The 23191-nt window shown below is 36.9% G+C and overlaps 1 protein-coding gene across 1 annotated transcript in view; it reads left to right on the top strand.

The window, feature by feature from the left end:
• Positions 1-23191, top strand: part of LOC110452893 — a 70737-nt gene that overhangs the window by 26659 nt on the left and 20887 nt on the right. Inside the window, exon 2 of the mRNA XM_021501628.1 lies at positions 12786-13031. Coding sequence (XP_021357303.1) covers positions 12786-13031 — 246 coding nt within the window. The remainder of the gene's footprint in view (positions 1-12785; positions 13032-23191) is intronic.

Raw genomic sequence — 23191 nt, 5'->3', positions numbered from 1 at the left:
TATGTTAAGTACAGTATAAGGATGTCCCTATCCCCTGGGTTTCGTGAGGATTACTAACTGGGTGTTTAGTTAGAGGCTGCCCCTGACCCCTGGGTTAGTATATGGTAATGACAGTATATAAGGATGTCCCCATCACCTGGGTTTAGTGAGGATTACTAACTGGATGTTTAGTTAGAGCCTGCCCCTGACCCATGGGTTAATATATGTTAATGACAGTATATAAGGATTTCCCCATCACCTGGGTTTAGTGAGGATTACTAACTGGATGTTTAGTTAGAGCCTGCCCCTGACCCATGGGTTAATATATGTTAATGACAGTATATAAGGATGTCCCCATCACCTGGGTTTCGTGAGGATTACTAACTGATTCAGCAAGAGACTGTCCCATCCCTTGGTGTTGTAGAGGAATTACTAGCTGGGTATTCAAGTACGGAGATGCCCCACTCCGTGGTTTCTGTAAGGAATATTCCAGAATGGAAATAACCTGTTCCGTGTTCATCACGACATGAATGACATCAAGTGGACATGTATCTGTATAGGGCTTGGCCTGTCAGCGGGTCCTAATGCGTTTGTGTTCTTACTATAGCGGTAATGTACTCAATAGTTCGTCTCTATCTAAACCACTTAGGCTGATTGGATTGGCTGGTTTGAAGAACAATAACATTTGATGAATTACGACATGTAACAAATAGCTTAAATGTTTAAAGGCATTTAGTCGTTCGCAAATATTCGTTACCGAAGACAAGCATGCAGTATTAAATAAACATGTATATGTCATTTCTAGTGAAAGAATGCATCACAAGAAATACAAATCCTCTCGCATTCACACATCGTGTGCCATTTGTATGAGGAAATGAATAGAAAATGAGGAAAGAAATAGAAAATGATGTAACAGTAGCTACTCTAGCGACTGCATCTGTTCAAGGTATTGTCATACCAAACACTTGTATTTAGTTTCATGTAATTCCGTTGAGGAATGAAGTCGCTAGAGCGATGATTTTGTTTTTTTAAAATAGTAACAGTGACCTTGACCTTGACCTTCAACGTAGAAATCCAAAATGCAAACTTGTTCAAGGTATTGTCATACCAAACACTTGTATGAAGTTTTATGAAATTCCGTTGAGAAGTGAAGTCGCTAGAGCGATGACAAAGAGTGTACGTACGGGCGGAATCATATATCCCCTCGAACTCTTGTTGCGAGGGGAAAATAAGGTATCGGAGAGATTCATATCCGCCCTTCCAATATCTCTTCACGTTTTCCCCGTTGAAACTCCTTACTGCCCCGTGGTTATATACTATAGCGGTGAGCTGATCAGAGGTTACACTATACGTAATGATGTGTCTCACCTACAAAGGTAAAGTTGTGATCAAAAGGACCAATCAGAGTTATCTATCACCTTATCGTCCACAGGGACCGGGTATTTACGTAATGGCGGATCGAAGTTCACACGTGATAAATTCCCCAAGGTGTTTGAATTTGTTTCTTAATAATGAAACATGTTACTTTTGCGGAAAACGTTAATAAACAAAAATATTCACCACACAAGGATAATTATATGTATGTACGCATACCCGTAAACGCAAACATGTGTTGTTATAGACTGTTTGGTTTGGTTTGATTGTGTTTGATGTCCTATGAACAGCTATGGTCATTTAAAGACGTGCCAGGTTGTGGTGGTGGAGGTAAGCCGGAGTTCCAGAAAAAACCACCCAACACCGAACACGGCCGGTACCTGCTCCACGTAGGTCTCGAACCCGCGACCCAGTGATGTAGGGCTAGTGGTACATGTAGCAAATGTCAGACGCCTTTACCACTTTGCTACGTATGGATACGTGTTCTCGTCAACCCAAACGTGATAAGAAATTCAGTTATTATGGTTTTCTTTGGAAGTAAAATAATTTCAAATTCCATGACGTTCAGTTAATATTCAGTTTGGCGTTTTCTAAGTTACCAGGTATTCGGAATCTAACACTTATCTATCTCTGTTCGGAGCCCTAGGGCTCGCATGTAACGATAGCGTGTCTCGGATTGCTCACCTGTGCGGAAATACAGGTAAGATGTTGATCGTTTGATAAGGTGTTACGTTACTTTAATCATTAACCGACGTCGACCTCGGGCACACAACAACTTAACACGATGTGTATACCTTTCAACGAATTTGCACCTATAGACCAATTTAAAGTAGATCATATAGGGGTTTCGACAAGTAGTCAAAACACCTGTGCTATGAATTAAGATACACCTATATATATTACCTGAAGTCTTCGACTCTGAGCCGACTTGTCATAGCGATAACATCAATCTTTTGACCTGCTTGATCTGTATTTACGAACATACGCGATCTCACGTCATTACATACCTGATCAACCAACGCTATTGTCATTACACCACTCTTTGTAGAATGATAGCGGTTAAAAATAATCAGGCCCATCTCGGGTAGACACTGTAATAACAAACGTCACTTCCGTTTTTGTCATGAATTTGAGTTTGGGTGGCACCTGTAGAGGAAGTAACAAAGGGGGATAGCACGACCTATCGTGACACGAGATGTTGGACGAGATAATGAGAGTAGAATCACACGTGAATGAATATCCACTTTAATTAAAGCCAAACAACAATTATTTCAAAACATCAAAATACACTGAAATCCTTTACTTCATGTAAATAGTCCGTCGTTTTATTTTTTTCTCTACAAGAACTTGTCCTCCGCTGTAATTAACTACAGGTTACGTTTCTAGACATTGCGGTTGCCACACTAATACATAAAAAAAGGTTCACTAATATAACGGGATACCCTAACTCTATAAACTGAGTTATCTCCCCTGTGTCTAACTCTGTAAACTGAGTTATCTCCCCTGTGTGAAGTAGTGTGTATAAGCTGTACTGCTTTTGGAATAAACTGAATTGAATTGGGTTCAAGGGTGTTACCTGTGGTTCAGCTTGTGTATACTTTATTAGTATTCTTAGAATCGGTATACGTCAACGTTATTGTCAAGATGATATCCGAACGAAATTTATACTATCCATTTTACTAAAAATAATGTCATACTGATGGCGATTGCATTTTTGTGGGTGCGGTATGATGATGATTAAACGATTACCCACTCATCTATGTATGGCTTATTAACTGAGATGATGTGAAGCGACCTAACCTATATCTCCGTTCACCGTGGTATTCCTGACATTTAATGTCGATCTAACATTTTTCGCAGTAGTCCTAGGGAAATTGTGACGTATTTATTTTCAGTATAGAAAACCTTTTTGGTGTTTAAGACTTTTAGAGACACAACCGGATATTTTCTAATTTTTGATGTCATTATTTTAGAAATAACTCTGAATTTGAAAGTGCTGTACGAATCGGTAAGAAAGAGAATTACAGATTACAGTATATTTGCTGAATGTGTTTTGTATTTTAATCCGCCAGTTATGCTCCAGATCAGTGAAGTCCAATGAGGCTTGTTCCATATCATGTTTTTTGGTCGCAATAGCAAAGGTCATATGAAGCCGTACGGATGTATGTAGTATAGAATAAAAAGATGGCGATCCCAAGTGTACAGCGTGGGACAGAAGACCAATGGTGCTTTGTTCAAAGTCCCCTGAGCAGAAGTCAAGAAGAAAACCCCTGATTGAGGAGAGGCCCCGACATCAGTCGCATCTTAAACCAAAATGCAGCATGATACAGCAACAATATTCTTTCCTCGAACCCTGCAGGAGTGATTTAATTCATATGGATGTGGAACGCAGTGAAGAATTGTTATGTTTCGTTTTGAATTGCCCTGACCTCGTAGTACGTGTTAATGCTTCTGTTTGCGTTGGTACTAGGGGTTATCAAAGGACTAGGCCTGAGTTTACGTCGGAATAACTCATTGAATTGAGTACCTGTACAGGTGTGTGGCACCGTCTTCCTGTACCATCTCCATGATAACGACAACTCTGGTTCTTTATATCGGAAACAAGATCAGTAGATTTCAATAACATGCATACATTTCCTAATTGACATTCCACCAAGATTGACAGTCTTATAATCAGATGTTATAAATCTTCTTAATAACATAATCTTCGAATAGCTGAGTGAATTATGACAAGTACTGAATTCACGTGATCTATTTGAAGTAGCGGTTGAGTGGGATATATTATAGACATTATTTGATACCCTTTATTGATACGGTTGATTTTCCATAGATAGAGTCAATCAGATTAGGAGATATGTTAGGTTACATCATTATTATTTTATAATGATCTCAACGTTATGCTTTATGACTGCCCGACAAGGATATCACAAACGTTACAAAAACGATAGAATATCGGATCTGAACAGCCAAGCAATGATTTGTGACATGTTACAAAAATTATGAAATGTCGGAAGCCAACTGTCAATACGTATGCATGTAAATCACATTCTCAGATATTTTTGAAGATTAATTGCTACTTATAGCAAAACTGTACCTCTATGTACTTCACGAGGTACTTGTTGCCATGTATTTCGTTCGTCGAATCCAATAAGAAAAATAAATAAGATTTAAAACTTAAAAGATAATTAAATCCTCTGACAGCACCAAAATACACACTTACAGGGAAAGAGACAATCAGTAATATCTAAACATTCATTTTTGCTTACTGGATAACATTCCTCCGCACTTATTCTCGGGTACTGACTGAAAGCAGTTTCGAGTACCAACATGTTACCGGTAATTTATGTCAAATACAATCATCAGCCCGGAACGGGATCTAACTCAGGATGGCATTATCGTGTTGATCAAGATGGCTCATTATAGCAGGAATGTTAGAACCATTAACGATGCTTTTCCTTGTTTTTCTTTTTTCACCTTGAACTGTTTTTTCTACCCGGAGTTCTTTACCTTTTTCCCTTACAGTTATATTGTTGATTGGTTTGGTTTGGTATTGTTTAACGTCCTATCAACAGCTATGATCATTAAAGGACGGCCTCCCCTGTGTGCAAGAGCCATGCATGTAGTGTATGCGTGTGTGTTCTGGAAGGCTGCGATATGTTCGTGTTTGTCTCCTTGTGATAGCGCGGAACTGATGCCGACTTTATTATAGTGCTACCTCACTGAAACATACTGCCGAAGACACCCAGCAGGACCCCCCATCCGGTCACATTACACTGACTACGGGCGAATCAGTCGTCCCACCCCTAAATTGCTGAGCGTTAAGCAGGAGTAGAAACTACCTTTTTTACAGACTCTGGTGTATGTCTAGGCCCGGGGACAGAACCCAAAGGGGCGAACGCTCAACTAAAGGCCAAAAGTGAGGCATTGTCAATGGTGACATTAGGAAGAAGAAAGTTGTTTGTAATGAGGTATAATGTTGAACTTAACTCATTACAGAGTTGATGAACTCACATGTAGATTCTAAATACCTATAGATCGAATCAGCGGGAACTGTGCCATTAGGACAGGCGTTTTAACTGGATTTAAGAACTAATACTAAATTAACGATTCCAGATGTGATAAAATGTCATTTGATATTTATCAGTTTTGTAACTCGTTTCTTTTGTCGATTCTTAAAATACATTTTTTTATCTTAAACGTTACCCGTCACGAAGAAGTTTTGTTATTTATTGATCCTATTCAGCTTGGTGTTTGATCAGAATCATTGAGAGGCTTATCGACATAGACATGATTATATCCGTACAAGTTAGTGAAGGAATTAAAGTTTGTTGTTAACAGATAAGGATAATTCAGTCATTTTCCAGCCACGCCCAAAACATGTAAACAAACCGATGTGTTTTGAATTAGATAAATACAAATTAGTTTAAATGGGTTAAAATTCTTGTCCACGTATCATTACCCGAGAAAACTAGCATGTGTAATTTACCCTTTTTCAATTTGTTTGTCACTCAGTTTATTTATTTACTTAGATAGAACATGTCGGGGATATCTCGCTTTCAGAGATACATATATATCGGCGTACAGTTATACACGTAGAGAAACATGCGTACTGTAACACAGGGACATGAGAATCAAGCACAGTCGGGTGATCTCTGTCCTATAATAGTAATATCTTTTAAGTGTATACACAGGGACGAGCCTTAAAAATGAAAAATAATTATTTCTGAACAATAAGAATTTCTTTCAAAATTATGTATGAGGAATCAAATGCTTGTTAAATGGTTTCCAATTACTCATTCACCCCTGAAATTTCATAATGAACTATTCCAACATTTGAATTGGAGGAGTTCAAATGTGTCTTCAGGGGTGAATGAGTTAAGATGGAACATTGAATTATATCCACAGAGGTCTTTATCGAACGGAAATATATATCTGTTAAGCATGTTCAATGTTTTATTTTTGTCTTATATTTTCTGGAGGTGTGATTTTTTCTGACCCCTGGTCAATTTGTTTGTAGAATCAGCAGTCTTATCTGATAAAAAGACGTCTATCACTGTGTCTTCCAGGCCTGGACACTACTCCACTTGTATGTCTAGAAAATATTGTCATATATAATATATATATATTTATAGGGAGTGTATGTTACAAACTGTTTTACACATAGCTATATAGCGTACCCAGCCTACGCTATTTCAGTAATCATAAACCTATCATCGAGATAGAAAACCACTCAATGACATTTGAGAACAACTATATACCTTTTCTTTCTGACATAACGATATTTCCCAGGATTCAACGAGACGCTATGTAAATGGCAAAATGTTATAAATCAAACATTATTCTTTATAAATGCTTTGATCTCTGTAGCGAGGAAATGCCACACACAATGTATGGTCTTTCAGTCCCCACTATAAAATATATTTCATTTTGTCGGCGAAGCATACGGTAGCTATAGGTAGAAGAAGCGGATCAGATTCGCTATGGTCTGTCTGACAAATCACCAATAACGGGTCTGGGCAGTAGGACTCGAGAGATTTAGAATTAGACAATTGATTTTCGTTTGTAGTTCTGCTGCACTGAAAAGCGTCCATATCTCATTTGAAGTTTCACAGTCATGCACGATAACCACGCCCACTGATATGATATTGACCAATCCGGCACTTTCTCAATTCATAATGTCGCAAATTACTTATTGTTTGGCGTGATCCGACTTGTATGTGAAACCGATAGCTTTACCAATAATCTATATATTGAGAATGAAAATCAAACTTCTTAATCGTGTAACAGGAGAGAGAGTAGTATGGTTCAAACAAGGATCGAACCCGCGACTCCAAGTTTCCCAGTCCACTGCTCTACCGATTGAGATAAAGAGAAATTCGCTCTGGCGGAAAGCTAGAAGGCGACCGTTATTCTATGTAAATCAAAATCTGCCACATTAACAACCAACATTGACTTCATAGCAAGAAGATATTCGGAAGACCTAATGCTTTGTATTTAACAGTGACGCACGTTAAATTCACCAACGCCATTAACGGTATATCTCCAATGCAATTACATGTAGTTTGTGAAAATAAGATATTTAACATTGTCATGGTAGTATAACTAATATTTCCAAATCTTGATCTATTTGTTTAAAATATGTTTGTTTTGTTTTATGATACATTGTGTAATCAAGACATTATTTCGCAAACTATTCACCTATAGACAGACAAGTATTTGCACGTGCCGATTTTCAAATCAACGAGGTACACGTCCCCTTTACAGAGGCTTGTTTTCTATTATCGGCGTATTTCTTTGTCTGTCTTCGTTGTTTTCTAAATAAAAATATGAAATATGCGCATCTATCACTATACGACGATACTTTGATTGGTGACGTCATCGTTTGATCACCAGTAACACTTAGGACATAACAGTAATGTTCGATGAATTAAGATCCACTACGATTAAAAAGCAGTGACACATCTGGAATATTGTATCGCTGATTATAACGGTTGTGAACTACATTTTTTTTGTAAAATGATGGTCCACCGTTTATTTGATGGCGTTAAAGAGATAAAGCGTTGCGTTGGTTATGGTATTTTTCACTTGGTCGTTTGACCACAAACGACAAAGATTATTTGCACTTCAAGGTCCTTCATTCATCCCGAGGTGTTGACATCAGCTGGTACAGACCCAAACAGATACCATTCTGGCCATGTAATGAAACTTTTCCATGTTTAATTTGCAACGGGCATGTGGAAAAGTAACCTCTTACACTGTTCATGCAGAAGTTAATTGTATGTGAAATAAGTTGAATAATTAGATTATCTAGACTATACCTTGTGTTATAGCCACTGAAATAGACACGAAGGCGAATTCGTCTTCATGTGGTAGAATAGATAACATTAACATATGTTTGTATATTGTGGTGGAATATACAACTCAGGATTCGAAAATGTTGGGAAAATGATTAACACAGGCCGAAACGTCGATTTGATCACCCTCGTTAGATATCCCAACATAACAGACGCGCGTATGTTAATTATTTCTTACTAGAGTAGTTAATTACTACAATTCCCCATTGATGCTCCGTCCGCGTACACACACGAGCATGACCTGAATAGTACCCGTGATTGGATTGGTACTAATTAACTAAACACGTACATTCGTCCCTAGAAAATCAATTCCTTCGTATAAATATTCTGAATATGATTCCGTAAAAGTGATTAAACAGAACAGTTCCGTATACTGTGTGCTACCCATTCACCATAAGTTCATACAGCCGAAACTCGTTCTGAATGTGAATACAAATCAAGGTTAGAGATTTCTAATATATCGACCTCATTTCCATCATAATTAAAAAAAGGTTCTTAACCATTCATCTAACATTTTTTCTCGTGGTAACAATTGCTGTGCGCTGGATAATACAAAAGGTCTGTCGCCTCATCGCCGTGTAGTTGTTTCCAGGGTACTCATACAATGGAATGTCGGGAAAATGTAAATATGGCCGACTAACCAATCAAATTAATATGCATATACATTCATGTATCTCTACACTTGTTCATTGTACAATCCCATGGGTATTTGTTTGTGATATAAGTGGCAATGGCTGACGTACCGAAACCAGTTCTTACAAAAAAAGACACGTTTATATTGGTAATCGTGAAAACAGTATTGGCTGTATGTGTTGTTTTGGGTAAAAGTGAAGATATCTGTAGACAAGAATGGGTTCCTCAGTAGTCCGTTGAATTTTGCTGTCTGATTTTGTAATTGGCATGCCCAGCAATTTTCAGCATATTAATATTAAACTTTTATTTCTATACCCATCCCCACTCTACAAAGAAGTTAGTAGTTATACTAGAGACAAACTTGTCCGATCGTCTGTCCGTCTGTTCGGATAACGAGTCACCAAATTACCAGGTTTAATTGGAAATTGGTAGAACTTACCAACATCAGCGGAAGCTGTGTATGTGTATCTAACACTTACCTCTGAGAGCACTTTGACAGAGTTATTGCCCTTTTGGTATAGGACAGTGTTGTTAAGATAACTATAGTTCCCTGATACATGTACAAAGCAAGTTTCAATCATAATACCGCGGTACAGGTCTGTCAGCATGCTGTCACCATGATTAGACTCATGAGAGTCACCTATGTACGATCGGAGAGTGTATATATAAGGTAACAACAGGCTTAAAAACTCTACTTGGTATTTGAAACAAATAGCTTGAAATACCTTGTTGTGGTTTCTTCAGAAAATTTATCGAATCATTTTATTATGAATTCATCAGAATTGCTCGTTACAGTTTGATGTTTAAAAATAACTCCGAGTCGGGATTTCTGAATCTCAGAGAATCCCTGAAAATCCACTAATATGCCACTTTTGAAATTTGTCCTTGCGGTTTGGGATAGTCGCTGCAATAGATAACGATCACCGCTTATTTAAATACAAACAACGTAAGTGTAGTTGTTTACACTACTTCGTAAATACAGCTTCCCCGTGAGATGTGTAAATATTTGTTACTGGACTAGTTAGCTCACTGGGTTTCCTGTATACGGAGGTTAAGTAAACACCGTATTGATGTAAAAAATAAACACCGTTATACATCTGTATAGGTTTTTTTTTTATCATTAGTCCTATTGTTAATTTTGTTTGGAATAATAATGTATAATTCATTAGTAAAGCACTTGATTACATTTATTTATGTTACATTAGCCAAACTGAGAAAACGATTTTTTCTCTCAGAAATTTCATACTGGAAAACACACATAATAAAAATATATCTACTGGTTTTATACACCCATTTTGAGGGGTATTATGGTATTACTGAAAACAGAATTTGACATGTCTATTGATAATCAGACTCGAGAAGATATTGTCGTTTTGCCATAGTTCTCTGAATGTCTAGTGGAGCTTTGTCCAGACTGACCTTAAAGTGTTGGTAATTAAGTGGAAACCCGGCCCAGTTAATTGTTTGTGAGCGAAGAAGTGTTCTCCCGCGGGAAAATTTTGGACACGTGGTCATTTGTAGGAATGTAGTTATGGTCACTCAGGGCCGATAAATTGGACGAATTTTATCTGTAATCAATAATTACTTGTAATGAACAAGTCAATTAAGGGCTTATAAAGGATCTCAAGAACACGGTCCGATGAAGATAAAACCCCTTTTATTTACAATAATGGGGTTACTTCACATGGTCCGGAATTCCGTTTTCCGGTCATCGGTTCGGGTTTTAGAACACAAATAGATAAGTTTTACGACCCCGTCTGTGCTTTACTGGTACGAGAGACAATGCTAATATACAAATTGCTTTTTTCTCTGTTGTAACCACATCGTTAAAGTACCTAACATAGTTTAACTGTCTCTGAAATATTCGCAAAGATAGTGGCTTTTCTACGACAGCCAGTAATGGAAACCTCGTTTGACCAGAAGTACAAACCACTATCTGTGGTGTGCATTATTTAGTGAAGATAAGAGCAATATATCAGTCGTATATTTCTATTTTTTATGTTTTTATGTTAGTTACAAACATTTTAAATACATATTTCGTGACTGGGTCGTAACGATGACGAAAATCAGATTCCGGCAAAAAGAAAATCCTTTTAAGATTCATTATTGCAGATCAGTGAAATAAAACTGATTTTAAAAGCAATAGAACAAAACAAATATGTTGAAATTGTAAATCGAAGTATATATTGAACAAAATAGTATTACGTTAAATAGACTCTTATTTCTTACTTTTCCTATTTTCCTCAATACATGTATTCAGTCCGTCTCTCGATCCATCGTATGCGCCATCATATGGAATTATTACAAAGGGAGGTCATTCTGACAAAGCTGTTTTAACAATTTTTATGTAGACTATGACTAATAAAGACATGAAGTAAAGCATTGGTGTATATGCAGTGATCTATTTGCTGGTTAAGGCTTCCGTACCGACGCGATAATTGAAGCTGTACTAACTTCCTTTCCCTAAATCTTCCCTGTCGATAACCATTGAACGGCGGTCCATAAACTTGGGCTCACTCCGCCAGGGCTCGGCCGAGGGGAGATAAACCTTGGCCTCACGCGGAGATAGACCCAGTTTGCCCCGTCTACGAGCCGCTGTTTATAGCCAATTAAGGCCAGTGTTTGAGACAATTAATGGTAAAAAGCAACCTACGTATTGATTAGGCAAAGATCGGACCAACACACTTTGGGTAATTTTCTTTGAAAATGTTTACAAAGACAAAGATAATAACGAAATCCGATCACTTACAAATCGTTGCAGTGCGTGTAAAATTAACTGTTGGTAATATACCATAAAAGATGCGTTTTAGCTCTTTTTAGGCAGTTTTTCTCTATTTCAAACATAAATAAACTTTTTTTTCCAGGATCAAAGACTTTCTGAAAGTACCACAAATGGAAGACAATGCGAAAGCTAAGCGCTAAATATAAAATATAAAAGTAGACTGTTTGTGCCCCTATGGCATAATTAACTGCTATAGTTACAATTGTCGACTTTAATGATTTTATGATTATCATTCAACAGATGCAAAAACGTTAAAGGTATGATTGCTGATGTATATACTGAGCGATCACCTTAAGGCGCGAGGTTGTAGCTGAGAACACTTTGATCGTCATTCACCTTACTGAGGAATCGTGTGTCGCTGCTTAGTTGACAGACCTCCAGGACGGAAGTTTGAATGTTTCAAAACGCAATAAGATTGCGTCATCATATGCTATGATATGATATCAGGTTTTAATACACTAAAACGGAAAATGCTTTTCAATAATATTTAGAAATATAGATCAGCGAACCCATTATCATAACGAGATAGACACTATATACTGCAGTATCAAACACTGTAAAGAAATCAGTAGATATGTACACGATTTGGCCTTATGAGGCAATGGTCATATGCACACAAATGAAGCATCGTATAGTTGCAATATTTGTGGTTTTCTTTTTTTGTTGTTGTAAATAATTCAGTCATGTATATGAATTGGACAATATTTCTTATAAGATTCATCAAACAAGTAGAGAAATGTTCATGGGAGTCCCTGTTTGGCGCGTTTGAAATATTCTCAGCGAACCAACACCACAAAAAGCCGTAAAGGACTAAACAATAGAGAATGCGGTCCCGATTCATCAAGAGAATTGAAAATCCACGAATTGTGTCTATAGATACATTTTATATGATACATTGCTCTTGTACATAGCATGTACCTCAAGAATACTAGCATATCAACCCATATTCACAAATAAACACTAACGATGCTTGTATTCTAATTCATTTGAAAATTTATTCGAAGAACATTTAAGTAATTGTCTATAAATCATGTTTGGCTTGTTTTACTGACACGTCTAATTAAGGATAAGTCCAATCACGCCTTTTTTAAATATTGTTGTTTTGTTTTGCTTCTAATAATTCTGTAGAATTTAGAATTTTATATTTGCCTTGTACATTTCAGCCAATCTTGCCAGCTTTCGGGCCCTGTTTGTCCGCATGCCACAGATGCACCTGTCAACACTTCCCGCCAAAACAATACGGAACTCCTCTGTTGAAGCATGTGCAGAACTGTGTGTAAGAGAGGTGGAGTTCGAATGTATGTCCTTTGACCTGGATAATACTGTTGGAAGTTGTCGACTACAGAACCATACTCACGAAGAACTTTTTGTAACCCTTCAGGTGTCTACATTCACCGATCATTATAGAAGTAAGTACTGTAATCTTGTATAGTTCCGAACATGTCGGTTCTTGACAATTTCATTTTTATAAAGAAATACTGTTGCAATGTTATACATAAATTTGAAAAGTTGATATATACGTTTACATAATACGATGTGTTTACAAATCATATATTTCGCTACATAATTTATATTTCTTTTGACGTTTGATATGTTCTGCGTTTATGCTTATAATGATCATCTTTATTTATAATTGATGACGAAATTGAGTCAAGTACTCATCTGACATTTGATGAAGTTATACATTTATTTAGAAATGTACAGTAATTATAAAAAGAAACAATTAAAACGATAAAACACGAAGAAGTATGAAATATTCCTTACTAAGATAAATCCGTAAAGCTTCTCTTTGCTCTTTGAAAGACCAACGCGAAGTTTATATAATGTTCCTTGGTAGGTAAAATATTTCTTAAACATGTCTGTTTTAAATGACGATGGGTAAAATAAGCTGTGAGACATAGGTCTAATACATCACAGTTTATAACAACTCTTGATGCTCTTTCTTATCATTTTCTTCAGGTTGGTAAGTATGGAGTATGAAAAGTTCTTTTTACACAACCAATACGAGTTTCTATGTGATACGGCTACGCTGTAAGCGTATGTACAACAGCGTTGCCAAATCGACATCGATTTTGTGTACAACTAGTACACATTTTACACCTTTGTGTGCATACGCTTTACTGATCATTTGTCTGATGAAGGTGACAGTGTACAATACCGTACTAGTAATCGAAACATCACATAGAAACTCTTATTGGTTGTGTAAAAAGAACTTTTCATAATTTTGATGCTCTTATTTGCAGTCTCTCAAGCTTGGTTGCATTTACATGGGTAGATATGTTAAACATGAAGAATGTTTTTTTAAAAATATTCTCAATCGCTTTATTTAACATGTAAAATGACAGCTTTTTCATACTTTGCTAACATGAGCAGTTCAAAATAAACGTCCATCGACAGTTACACCTAGTATTGACAACCATTTTAACAGAACGACACCCTTCAGGGATATGTTTGTCATTTATAACGTCAACGAAAAAGCCTCAAAGGTAGAATTATCAGCATACATATGTAAGTATAGAGTTTAAAAGAGGGGTTGTTTGTTTCTATGGGTTTTGATGTACTCCAACAGCTTATAATTAAGTCATATGAAAACGGGATTAAAAGAGGGAAAATCGGTGATACAAATGATGAACATCAGAGGACCAAGTATCGATCCCTGCTGAAGACTCTTTACGAGACTGGAAATGTGTAAATCAATGCTCCGATTCATGATTTTGCAGAAATCTTGTGCCACACGCTCAACACAGTAATAAAGAAATTCTGCACTGATATCATTCAACATTTGCCCCCTATATTTTATCCCCTTAATATACTTACAACAAAAGAAACATTCTTTACGCTACCATGTTTCTTTGTAGAATAAGTACTAACGCTTTTTAACATACCCGTTTCAGGAAATGTTAAAAAACAGGAGCAAAAGAAATGTAGAAAAAAGTTACACAAAAGTCATAACCCTTGAAGGCTAAAGGGATCGATAGCGTCGATAATATAGAACAGGCATGTTTAGGATCGTCAACTCTGACAAAAACACGTGTTACCCCAGGCACATCACACTGCTCCATGTTTACCATTAGCGTAGCTTTTTACGGTATCTTGAAATTTTCGACTTAAATATGATCGATTGTGGTCTACTGTTTCCTCGAAATAATTACGCAATAAAGTTATGATTATGTTCATAATGGAAAGAGTTAGAATGACATCGTACTATCTAGAGAGCGAGCACCACTGCCTTACATACAGCGGGATTACGACACCAATGTCCTGTTAACGGTTTGCTCTATACAGTAATCTTCCAATCGTCTCTTATTTGAGAACATTATTATTACTTATATTTTAATAAATATACGGTACATTTGATAGAATTAATGTCTTCGTGCGTGTGCATGTCATTTCGATATTATATAAACAAGTAAAAACTGACAGTGATTCTATATATATAGACAACATACTACATAAAAGGGACCAATAGGGCCGGCGTTTCTGTACTAGGAAAACAAACTTCCCTAAAACAGATTATATATGAAGTGAGGTGCATATCAATATTCTTAACAAACTCACTTAAGCAGAACACTAGTCATTTTTTCTATCTGACAAAAGCAATACATTTGGTAGAACATATGTATTGACGGTGGTTCTAGATTTGGGGAGAAATTCTCTTAAAATTTTAAACATGCCCCATAAGACCCATTGCCACCATTGTAAGTGTAATTCTGTATTACAATTTTTTCCCTAAACAGACCAACAAGCAGTTACTTTACTTGACCAGACCAATTTGTAGAAATTCTATACTAGGAAATAAGATATAGTGTGCATAAAACAGACTAATTCGCAGTGTTGTTAGTTTCAATAGTAGGAACGTACTTCTTCAAACAGACCAGTTAGCAGTAATTATGTATTGTTAAATAAACGTCCTTAAACTGACCAATTTGTAGTAGCCCTACATAAGAACACAAGCTAGGTTACACATAAAACATATCAAGCTCCGGTGTTTCAATATTAGGAACGTACTTCTTCAAACAGACCAATGAACGTCCTTAAACTGACCAATTTGTAGTAGCCCTGCATCAGAAAACAGGCTAGGTTACACGTAAAACATATCAAGCTCCGGTGTTTCAATATTAGGAACGTACTTCTTCAAACAGACCAATAAGCAGTAATTATGTATTGTTAAATGAACGTCATTAAAATGACCGTAGCCGGAAGTTTATTTGTGATATCAGAATGTGAATCTTTACTTATTTGTTAATATATAATGTAAAGGCCCGGTCACACAGCATTTCGCGTCTGTATCGCGGGTAAAATTTCGCGATTTTTTTTTGCCCGCGGTTGCCCGTGGTGGAAAATGTGCAAAATTGGCTTACCCGCGGTTTACCCGTGGTATGTCCGCGGAACAGACGCCGGCGACTGTTCCGCGTCCTTATCGCGGGTGAAGCGCGGCGGTACCGCGGCCTACCACGGGTATAATAAAGCAGCCGAACCGGGCTGTAGAAATCATAACCGCTCAAGACACTTGGTTCTGATGCTGCTGGAGCAGCAAGACGAGGTCATTACGGTGACGGGGATCCATGTTCACCCCTTGACGTCTGGAGCACAACTGACGAATGCTCGGCAAATCGCGCTTTTTATATACCTAAAATCAGACGTTGTACGGACGCGATTAGGCCGTGGACAATCGTATTTGGGACGTGTACAAGACGCAATTGAACGTGATTAGGCCGGTATTGGGGCGCGCTGTTTACGCGGAGAAAGGCGTTTGTCCGTGTTTACACGCGGTACACACGCTAATGCACGTGATAACAACGCGGTACAGACGCGGAACAAACGTGCTATGACCGTGCTCCACCCGCGATTACCCGCTAAAATTTCGCGTCCTACCGCGTGTAACCACGTCTTAACCGCGGCCGTAGCACGTCCTAGCACGTTCGTTCCGCGTCTGTACCGCGTCTTTACCGCGTGTGTACCACGTGTACCGCCCCCGATTACCCGCGGTCTAAATTTTTGGGCAGCCCAAAACTTTTTCGCGCGGCCAACCGCGTGTGAATTTCTTACCGCGTGTAACGACGGGTAAAGTACGGCTGTATCGCGTCTTTATCGCGACCTCAAAGCGTCCAACAGCGTCTGCTTCACGGGCAGAAATTTTTGGCCGTGATTCGGCCGCGATACGCCCGTGGAGGGCTGTGTGACCGGGCCTTAAGACGAATACTGACACTTGATAGAATATTGTATGTATATTTATATATATGTTTATGTCATAAATTTTGGAAATATAATAAAAAAAAAAAAAAAAATGTCTGGGAAGTAAAAATAAATAAATAAAAAAATGACCGTAGCCCTACGTCAGAAAACAGGCTAGGTTACACGTAAAACATATCAAGCTCCAATGTTTCAATATAAGGAAACAAGGAACCTACACAAGATAAGTGTTTAGTGATTTCATATTAACAACAAGCAAAATAAAACACGTGACTATTGCAGCGTGTATATATTAGAAAACAAACTACATAAACCTAAAGCAGAACAGAAGTTAGTGATCGACAAATAAACTATACATACAACGGGCAAACTTGTAGTTGTTATGAATTAGGTTAGTCTTCATAAAACAGATTTCAGTAGTTTTGTATAGGAAAGCAAAATACACAAAACACGAAACAGTAAGTGGTACTATATTAGGAAATACCAACCACATAAATACAACTGTGGATCAATTGGCAGAGCATCGAGGTAAGAAATCAAATTACATGATGCAGGTGAAATATCTTGATGGTGCTTTATAAGTATCCATGTAGTGTCAACGAACACGTAATATGTTCTTTAATTGAATAAAACACAGGTGTGATTCCCTTCCAGTCATTGAGTTACATTGACAATTGAACTATCAAAGGCAAGTCTACTTTTACGCCAAAGGAACGTGAAAAGCAGTTTGTTAACGGTACAATTTGTATCTTTATATATACCCTGTACGTTACAATTAAGTTAAAGTGGAATGTAATTAAGCGTTTGATTCAATATAACGGTGTGGTAGAGATATTTAGCGTTACATGTGATGTGTTTGTCCACACATCTCTCTGCCTCAGATATATCTGTGGAATAATTTCCCAAGTCGTCAGGTCAACTCAACTGACCTTTCCTCGCGACGCCTGGTGCTAAACAGTCAATGACGTCATCGACTAGTTTTTTCAATCAATATTTAACACTTTATACAGAACTGTAAAAAACCCGAGCAGTATAAGGCTAAAGTCTTCACACTGTCACCACGTGGGCGATTGTACTAGGATTTGGATTCAAATTAAGTATGTTCAATGTATAAAAAAAGTCTAAATACTAGCTTAAATGCATTTTGCATACGAAATTAACAAGGATAATCGAGTCATTTGATGGCAGTAATATTTTCTTACATTAATATGAAAATGAAAATGAACGTCATAGTGTCCTTATATTGTAAAGAATGACAAGTTTACACAGCAGATGTTCCCGAAAAATATCTCTTATTTTGCGAATTGCAATCTACGACACATCTATTACACACGTACTGAGGAAAAATTCTATTTCCGTAAACTGTCAAAAAATAACCTAACAGTTTGTTAGCAGTCTTCACCTAGACCAAACTGTTAAAACTACTATGGTAGAAATTTACCGACCGATGTGGCAATATTATCGTAAACAAAACTAAAAGTAGGCGTTTTGATCACCAGGGAATGATACTATATATAATATGATAGAAGCAAAATTCTTATTGTGAAACTTACCAATTTCTGTAACCAGAACGACGTTGTTGTTAGGGTTTTAAACAATTATGCTAAATAGGGAACCAATTGATGGAACCGCAACAAGACACCGCAATTCACTACTGTAAAACGTGTAAAAGGTCTATCCTGGAATTGTTTTTGAAAAGGGCAAAATTCTTAGCAAAATATGTCGCAAAACATATTGAGATGAAACTTTATATCCAATTAACTATACATGTCAAAAAACCCCAACAATATGGCCAGTGTATAGACCAAGGGCACCAACTTACCGTATACGATGATAATACCGTCACGATACTACAACGTTTTCGTTAGTCGTGTAGGCGACGACTGGTACCTAATCTTAAAATACATTATGATGTGGTTGCGAAATTATCTACATTTAGACGATTTTGTGTTTGCCATTTTTTCCACATGTCTGGCCCTCGGAGGTGTGTCCAAATGCCGGAGAACAGCCCGCAAGGTTTCTCCCATCTTTTAGTGTCGCTCAAGATAATTACGTGCTGGCCAGGATATGGCTTCTTTAGATGAGATAATGACGTAAACACACAGATGACCCAATTACACCGACTGTCCATGACTTGGGAGTCCTGAAGCCCTAGATGTAATGATACGTGTGTCTATACCGCTACATAGACCTAACTCTACATTTTGATTCGATATTTAACGTTAATGATCGAATAAAGTATCTCTTCACCGGTGTAAAGAGTGGAATACATCACAGTTGATTAACTCATGTCATTCTTATCTATAGTTTGAGCACAGCCAGCAATGAGCGGGTAGATCGGTCCTTATGTCGCCAAGGACTCTGTATTTTTCCAAAATTTACCAATTTTTCGCTGAATCTACCTTTAGCTATAGCATATTGGTGGAAATTGAAATTCGTGAAAGAAAACAGTAGCATGAATTATTGATATAAAAGTTCCATATATTGATATATGATGAAACAATGACATTTGAAATTATATTTGAAATATACAGTCTAATAATGGATGTACTGGCATCTGGCTATATCCGGTCTTTAACGCTCTTAAATATGCTGACGTTGTTGAAATAAATTTATTCAATAATAGATATTCTATATAAGATTTTATGTCAAGTTACATACTTACAATAAATGATTGGATACGTGCTTCTTTGCATATTGAATCATAGGTATATATATAAATGAATAGCCATACGTTTTCCGTTGAATATCCTTTATATTTCACGAGAACGGCAGAGTGGTGGCACACTCGTGAAAACATTGAAGTCTTCTTCTAAACTAGTGAAATATGAGTGATATCACACACAAAACCATCAACGATTTCGTTAATTTTGTTTTTAGATCTTTAAAATGATCTTTGACATGCTATTGATATGAAATATAGGGTAACAGTCTACCGAACAATTGTCGAAGATTTTGTGATTGTGATCGAAAAAGTAAACGATTGTTACGAATCAAAAACTATTTCACTGTTCTAGGTGAGTGAGTTTTGTCTTTACGGCTGTAAGTGTGAATTTCTTTTTTACAATAAATTTAAATGAACTCGGAATTTTCGAAATTCCTTCACTTTTCAAAATTCCTGCACGAGCTCAGGTAAGGCGAAACCAAGTATGGTGTGATTAAGTTATTACAAAATTCAGTTGTAAGAACATCAAATCACAGTAATCGTATAATCGTATTATATCGAAAAACAATAAATATAGAGTAGTAAACAAAATAAACTACTCAACACACCAACACATGGTATACAGATCAAATAGTTCAATACGTAATTCGTAGTATTAAGAACAAATGTTCAAAACAGCAGATATACACCAATACACATCGGATTAAAAAAAGGAATATCAACACACAAATGATAGTATTCAAAACAAATACACAAGCAACAGATATACATGTACACCAATACACATCGAATTAAAAAAAGAACAAGCATTTCATCACACAAATTGTAGTCTACTGAACAAATATACAAGCAGCAGATATACATGTACACCAATACACATCGAATTAAAAAAAGAACAAGCATTTCATCACACAAATTGTAGTCTACTGAACAAACATCAACAGCGGAATACTATTTCGCTGTTTATGCTGTGAAGAATCCATATGCCGTGTCATTTCCAACACATACGGTCATACCGACAACGAGTGACTAATAACACATGCATCTCGTTAGATATAAAACGATAATCATTGACTACAATTAACTTAATGCTGACCAGGTTAGAGAACGAATGCCAACTAATCACATTTCTTTGGTTTTAAATCAGCCGAATAATTGTAAATTATCCGTGGAGAGTTACCGTCGCGGTATGTTAGGGGTGATTGCTAGCGCGCGTGGCCCGCTCCAGGTCCACAAAGACAAGTCTGGTCTTCTTAAAGACAGTTTCACGACTTTCAGTGTAATATCTATATTGTCAGTCTGGGTCTGAAGAAAAGTCAGTAGTATGATAGGGTGAAAATATAAGATGGGACATCTTTGTTATCATACAGATATATATACAACCGATTTTGTTCATACCTTAACTTTGTAATCATGTAACTTTCAGTTTGGCTAAGCTAATCTGTACCTCGTCAAACAAGTTATCGGCATGTTCATTTAACATAAAATATAGCTGTGTCATTGAGTACTTTACTATGCCACCATCTTAATGCTGTTGACACATCATGAAACAAACACGGGTGTTAGATTATTTATATATCTCCATACTAGCGAAAGTGGTTTGAGGGTTAGAATAATAAACAGTTATTCAAAATGATTCCAATATTTCAAGTCAAATGAACCTCTTCATATTTGCGTGGTTTGAGATCTGAACAAACTTGTAAACTGATTTTTTTTTTCACATTTCTTATAATTTATCTACTTTAATCGCCGAATCATACAAAATAAATAAAAATCACGAATATGATATGTGGTTGATGTATCAATCAATTACTTTTTATGACATCTACTAGAAACTAGTTTCAGGGCCGTTTTCCTCGTGCGTAATAGTTGTTTACGTCGTGCGATAATTTTAGTACCCACATGGACATGCTGACTTTTGTTTTTCAAACGTTCAGACTAAGCTGGAATAATGAACTGATACATGAATGGTAAAACTAGGTAAACTCTTGTATTCTTGCAATAAATCATTAATCCCGCCGTACATGAATGATAGCATAGCAGATGTCATGTAGCATAAAAGAGCACTCAGTATAAGACACCATTATTTGTAGCAGAAATTTGCTAGTTCATGTTTCATGTCACATTGACATTATCATGTTGATACTTTACAGACTTTGGGACTATTAATTGATAGAATTGATAAATAAACGAAAACACACACACGCACAGAAGCAAATGTTTAGTTGTAAAGAGCTGGATGACATTGTGGCGTTTAAAGGGACATTGTATTAAATTCGGCGACAAATTACATGTACATGATCAAATACGACTTTTGACATATACGACAAACACACGCATGGGCCGAGAAAGGCATACCAGAAGTGATGTGGTTTTATTGTTCCTTTCGCTTCAGATGTTCAGATGCATTTCACAAAAAATGTCACATTTCCAGATGATCTAGACGCACTAAAACGATGAGGAATTTGATTAGCTATTTAGAGACAAAAACACAGCGGAGTATCAATTTATTCTGCATTGTATCAGACTATACGGCAATAAAACCCAGCGAATCTCTCCATTTATCATAACAATGATACTACAAACATTCATCTACACATCTGTACCATCTGGCTGTATCAAACACACACGATAGTCTACTGTGTATCGAGTAGTATACATAAGGTTGGCTCTCTGATTGCGTGTCTGGGGTTATCCCCCGTGTCTATCGTATGTAAATTTGTTTAGACGGAATGTTGTGTGGTTCCCTCGGGATGTATATGAGGCATGTTTTTTTATTATCCGACTTCAGTAGATTTTGACTCCCACATGTCGGGTTTGTGATCTGCATCGCTGTATGTCACGCATTTAGGTGTGAACAGGGAAAAGACGGCTCGTTTTTGTGCGTAGTGTTGCCAGTCTATGTAACGTCCAGACCCCTTGATGTATTCTTGTATCTGTAATACAGACTGTAGTTTATCTGTCTGTGCTATACTTGTATCTAAAGGATTCACAGGACACTGCAGTTTTATCGGTCAATGCAATTGTCTGTTTCCTGTTCATTGTATTCTAGTAACTGTAATATATATTGTAATTCCAACGGTCTGTGTAAAATGTACTACCCCCTCCCATGCTGCTGTAAAGTCAAATCTGTAATAAGCATTTTCCATTGTAATTTTACCTGTCGATGTAATGTCATACCCCAGTGATGCTGTATTCTAGAACAACGTATCTGTGGTATTCACTGCAGTTTTAACGTTCCGTTCTTATATCTGTAATGTACGTTATTGAAAGGGTCATCATTAGTCGTTTCTTACGGCATTGGCGTACAGCAGGCCTATTCTGTCCCCGATCAAACAAAAATGTTAACAGAGATATATTAGTTTGGATATGACGAATAAACAATCTAAAATGAAGAAAGACTTGTATGTAATGTAGTTCCGTTTGTACAGCACGTGACAGGACTGCGTAGTGATATTTCACGCGCACATTCAAGTGGAATAACGTGTCTTATGTATCCTGAAAGTACTAAACAAACTGTAGGAGGTCTAAAATCTAATAGGTTATGTTTCTGCTGAAAGTTATTTTTCAGAGGTATGGGAAAGTAAAGTATTGTATACCGTCGTATCAATGTACATGTAGCATCGGAGTGATGTGCTAAACATGACAAATACTTCTCTAACAGTTAAGGAGGAATCCATGTTGTACCAAACTCAGTTATTAATGCACAAT

This window comes from Mizuhopecten yessoensis, unplaced genomic scaffold (assembly GCF_002113885.1).
Source record: "Mizuhopecten yessoensis strain PY_sf001 unplaced genomic scaffold, ASM211388v2 scaffold6967, whole genome shotgun sequence".
NCBI lineage: Eukaryota > Metazoa > Mollusca > Bivalvia > Pectinida > Pectinidae > Mizuhopecten > Mizuhopecten yessoensis.
The sequence above is the reverse complement of the archived record's forward strand: the minus strand, read 5'-3'. Positions and strand labels throughout refer to the sequence as shown.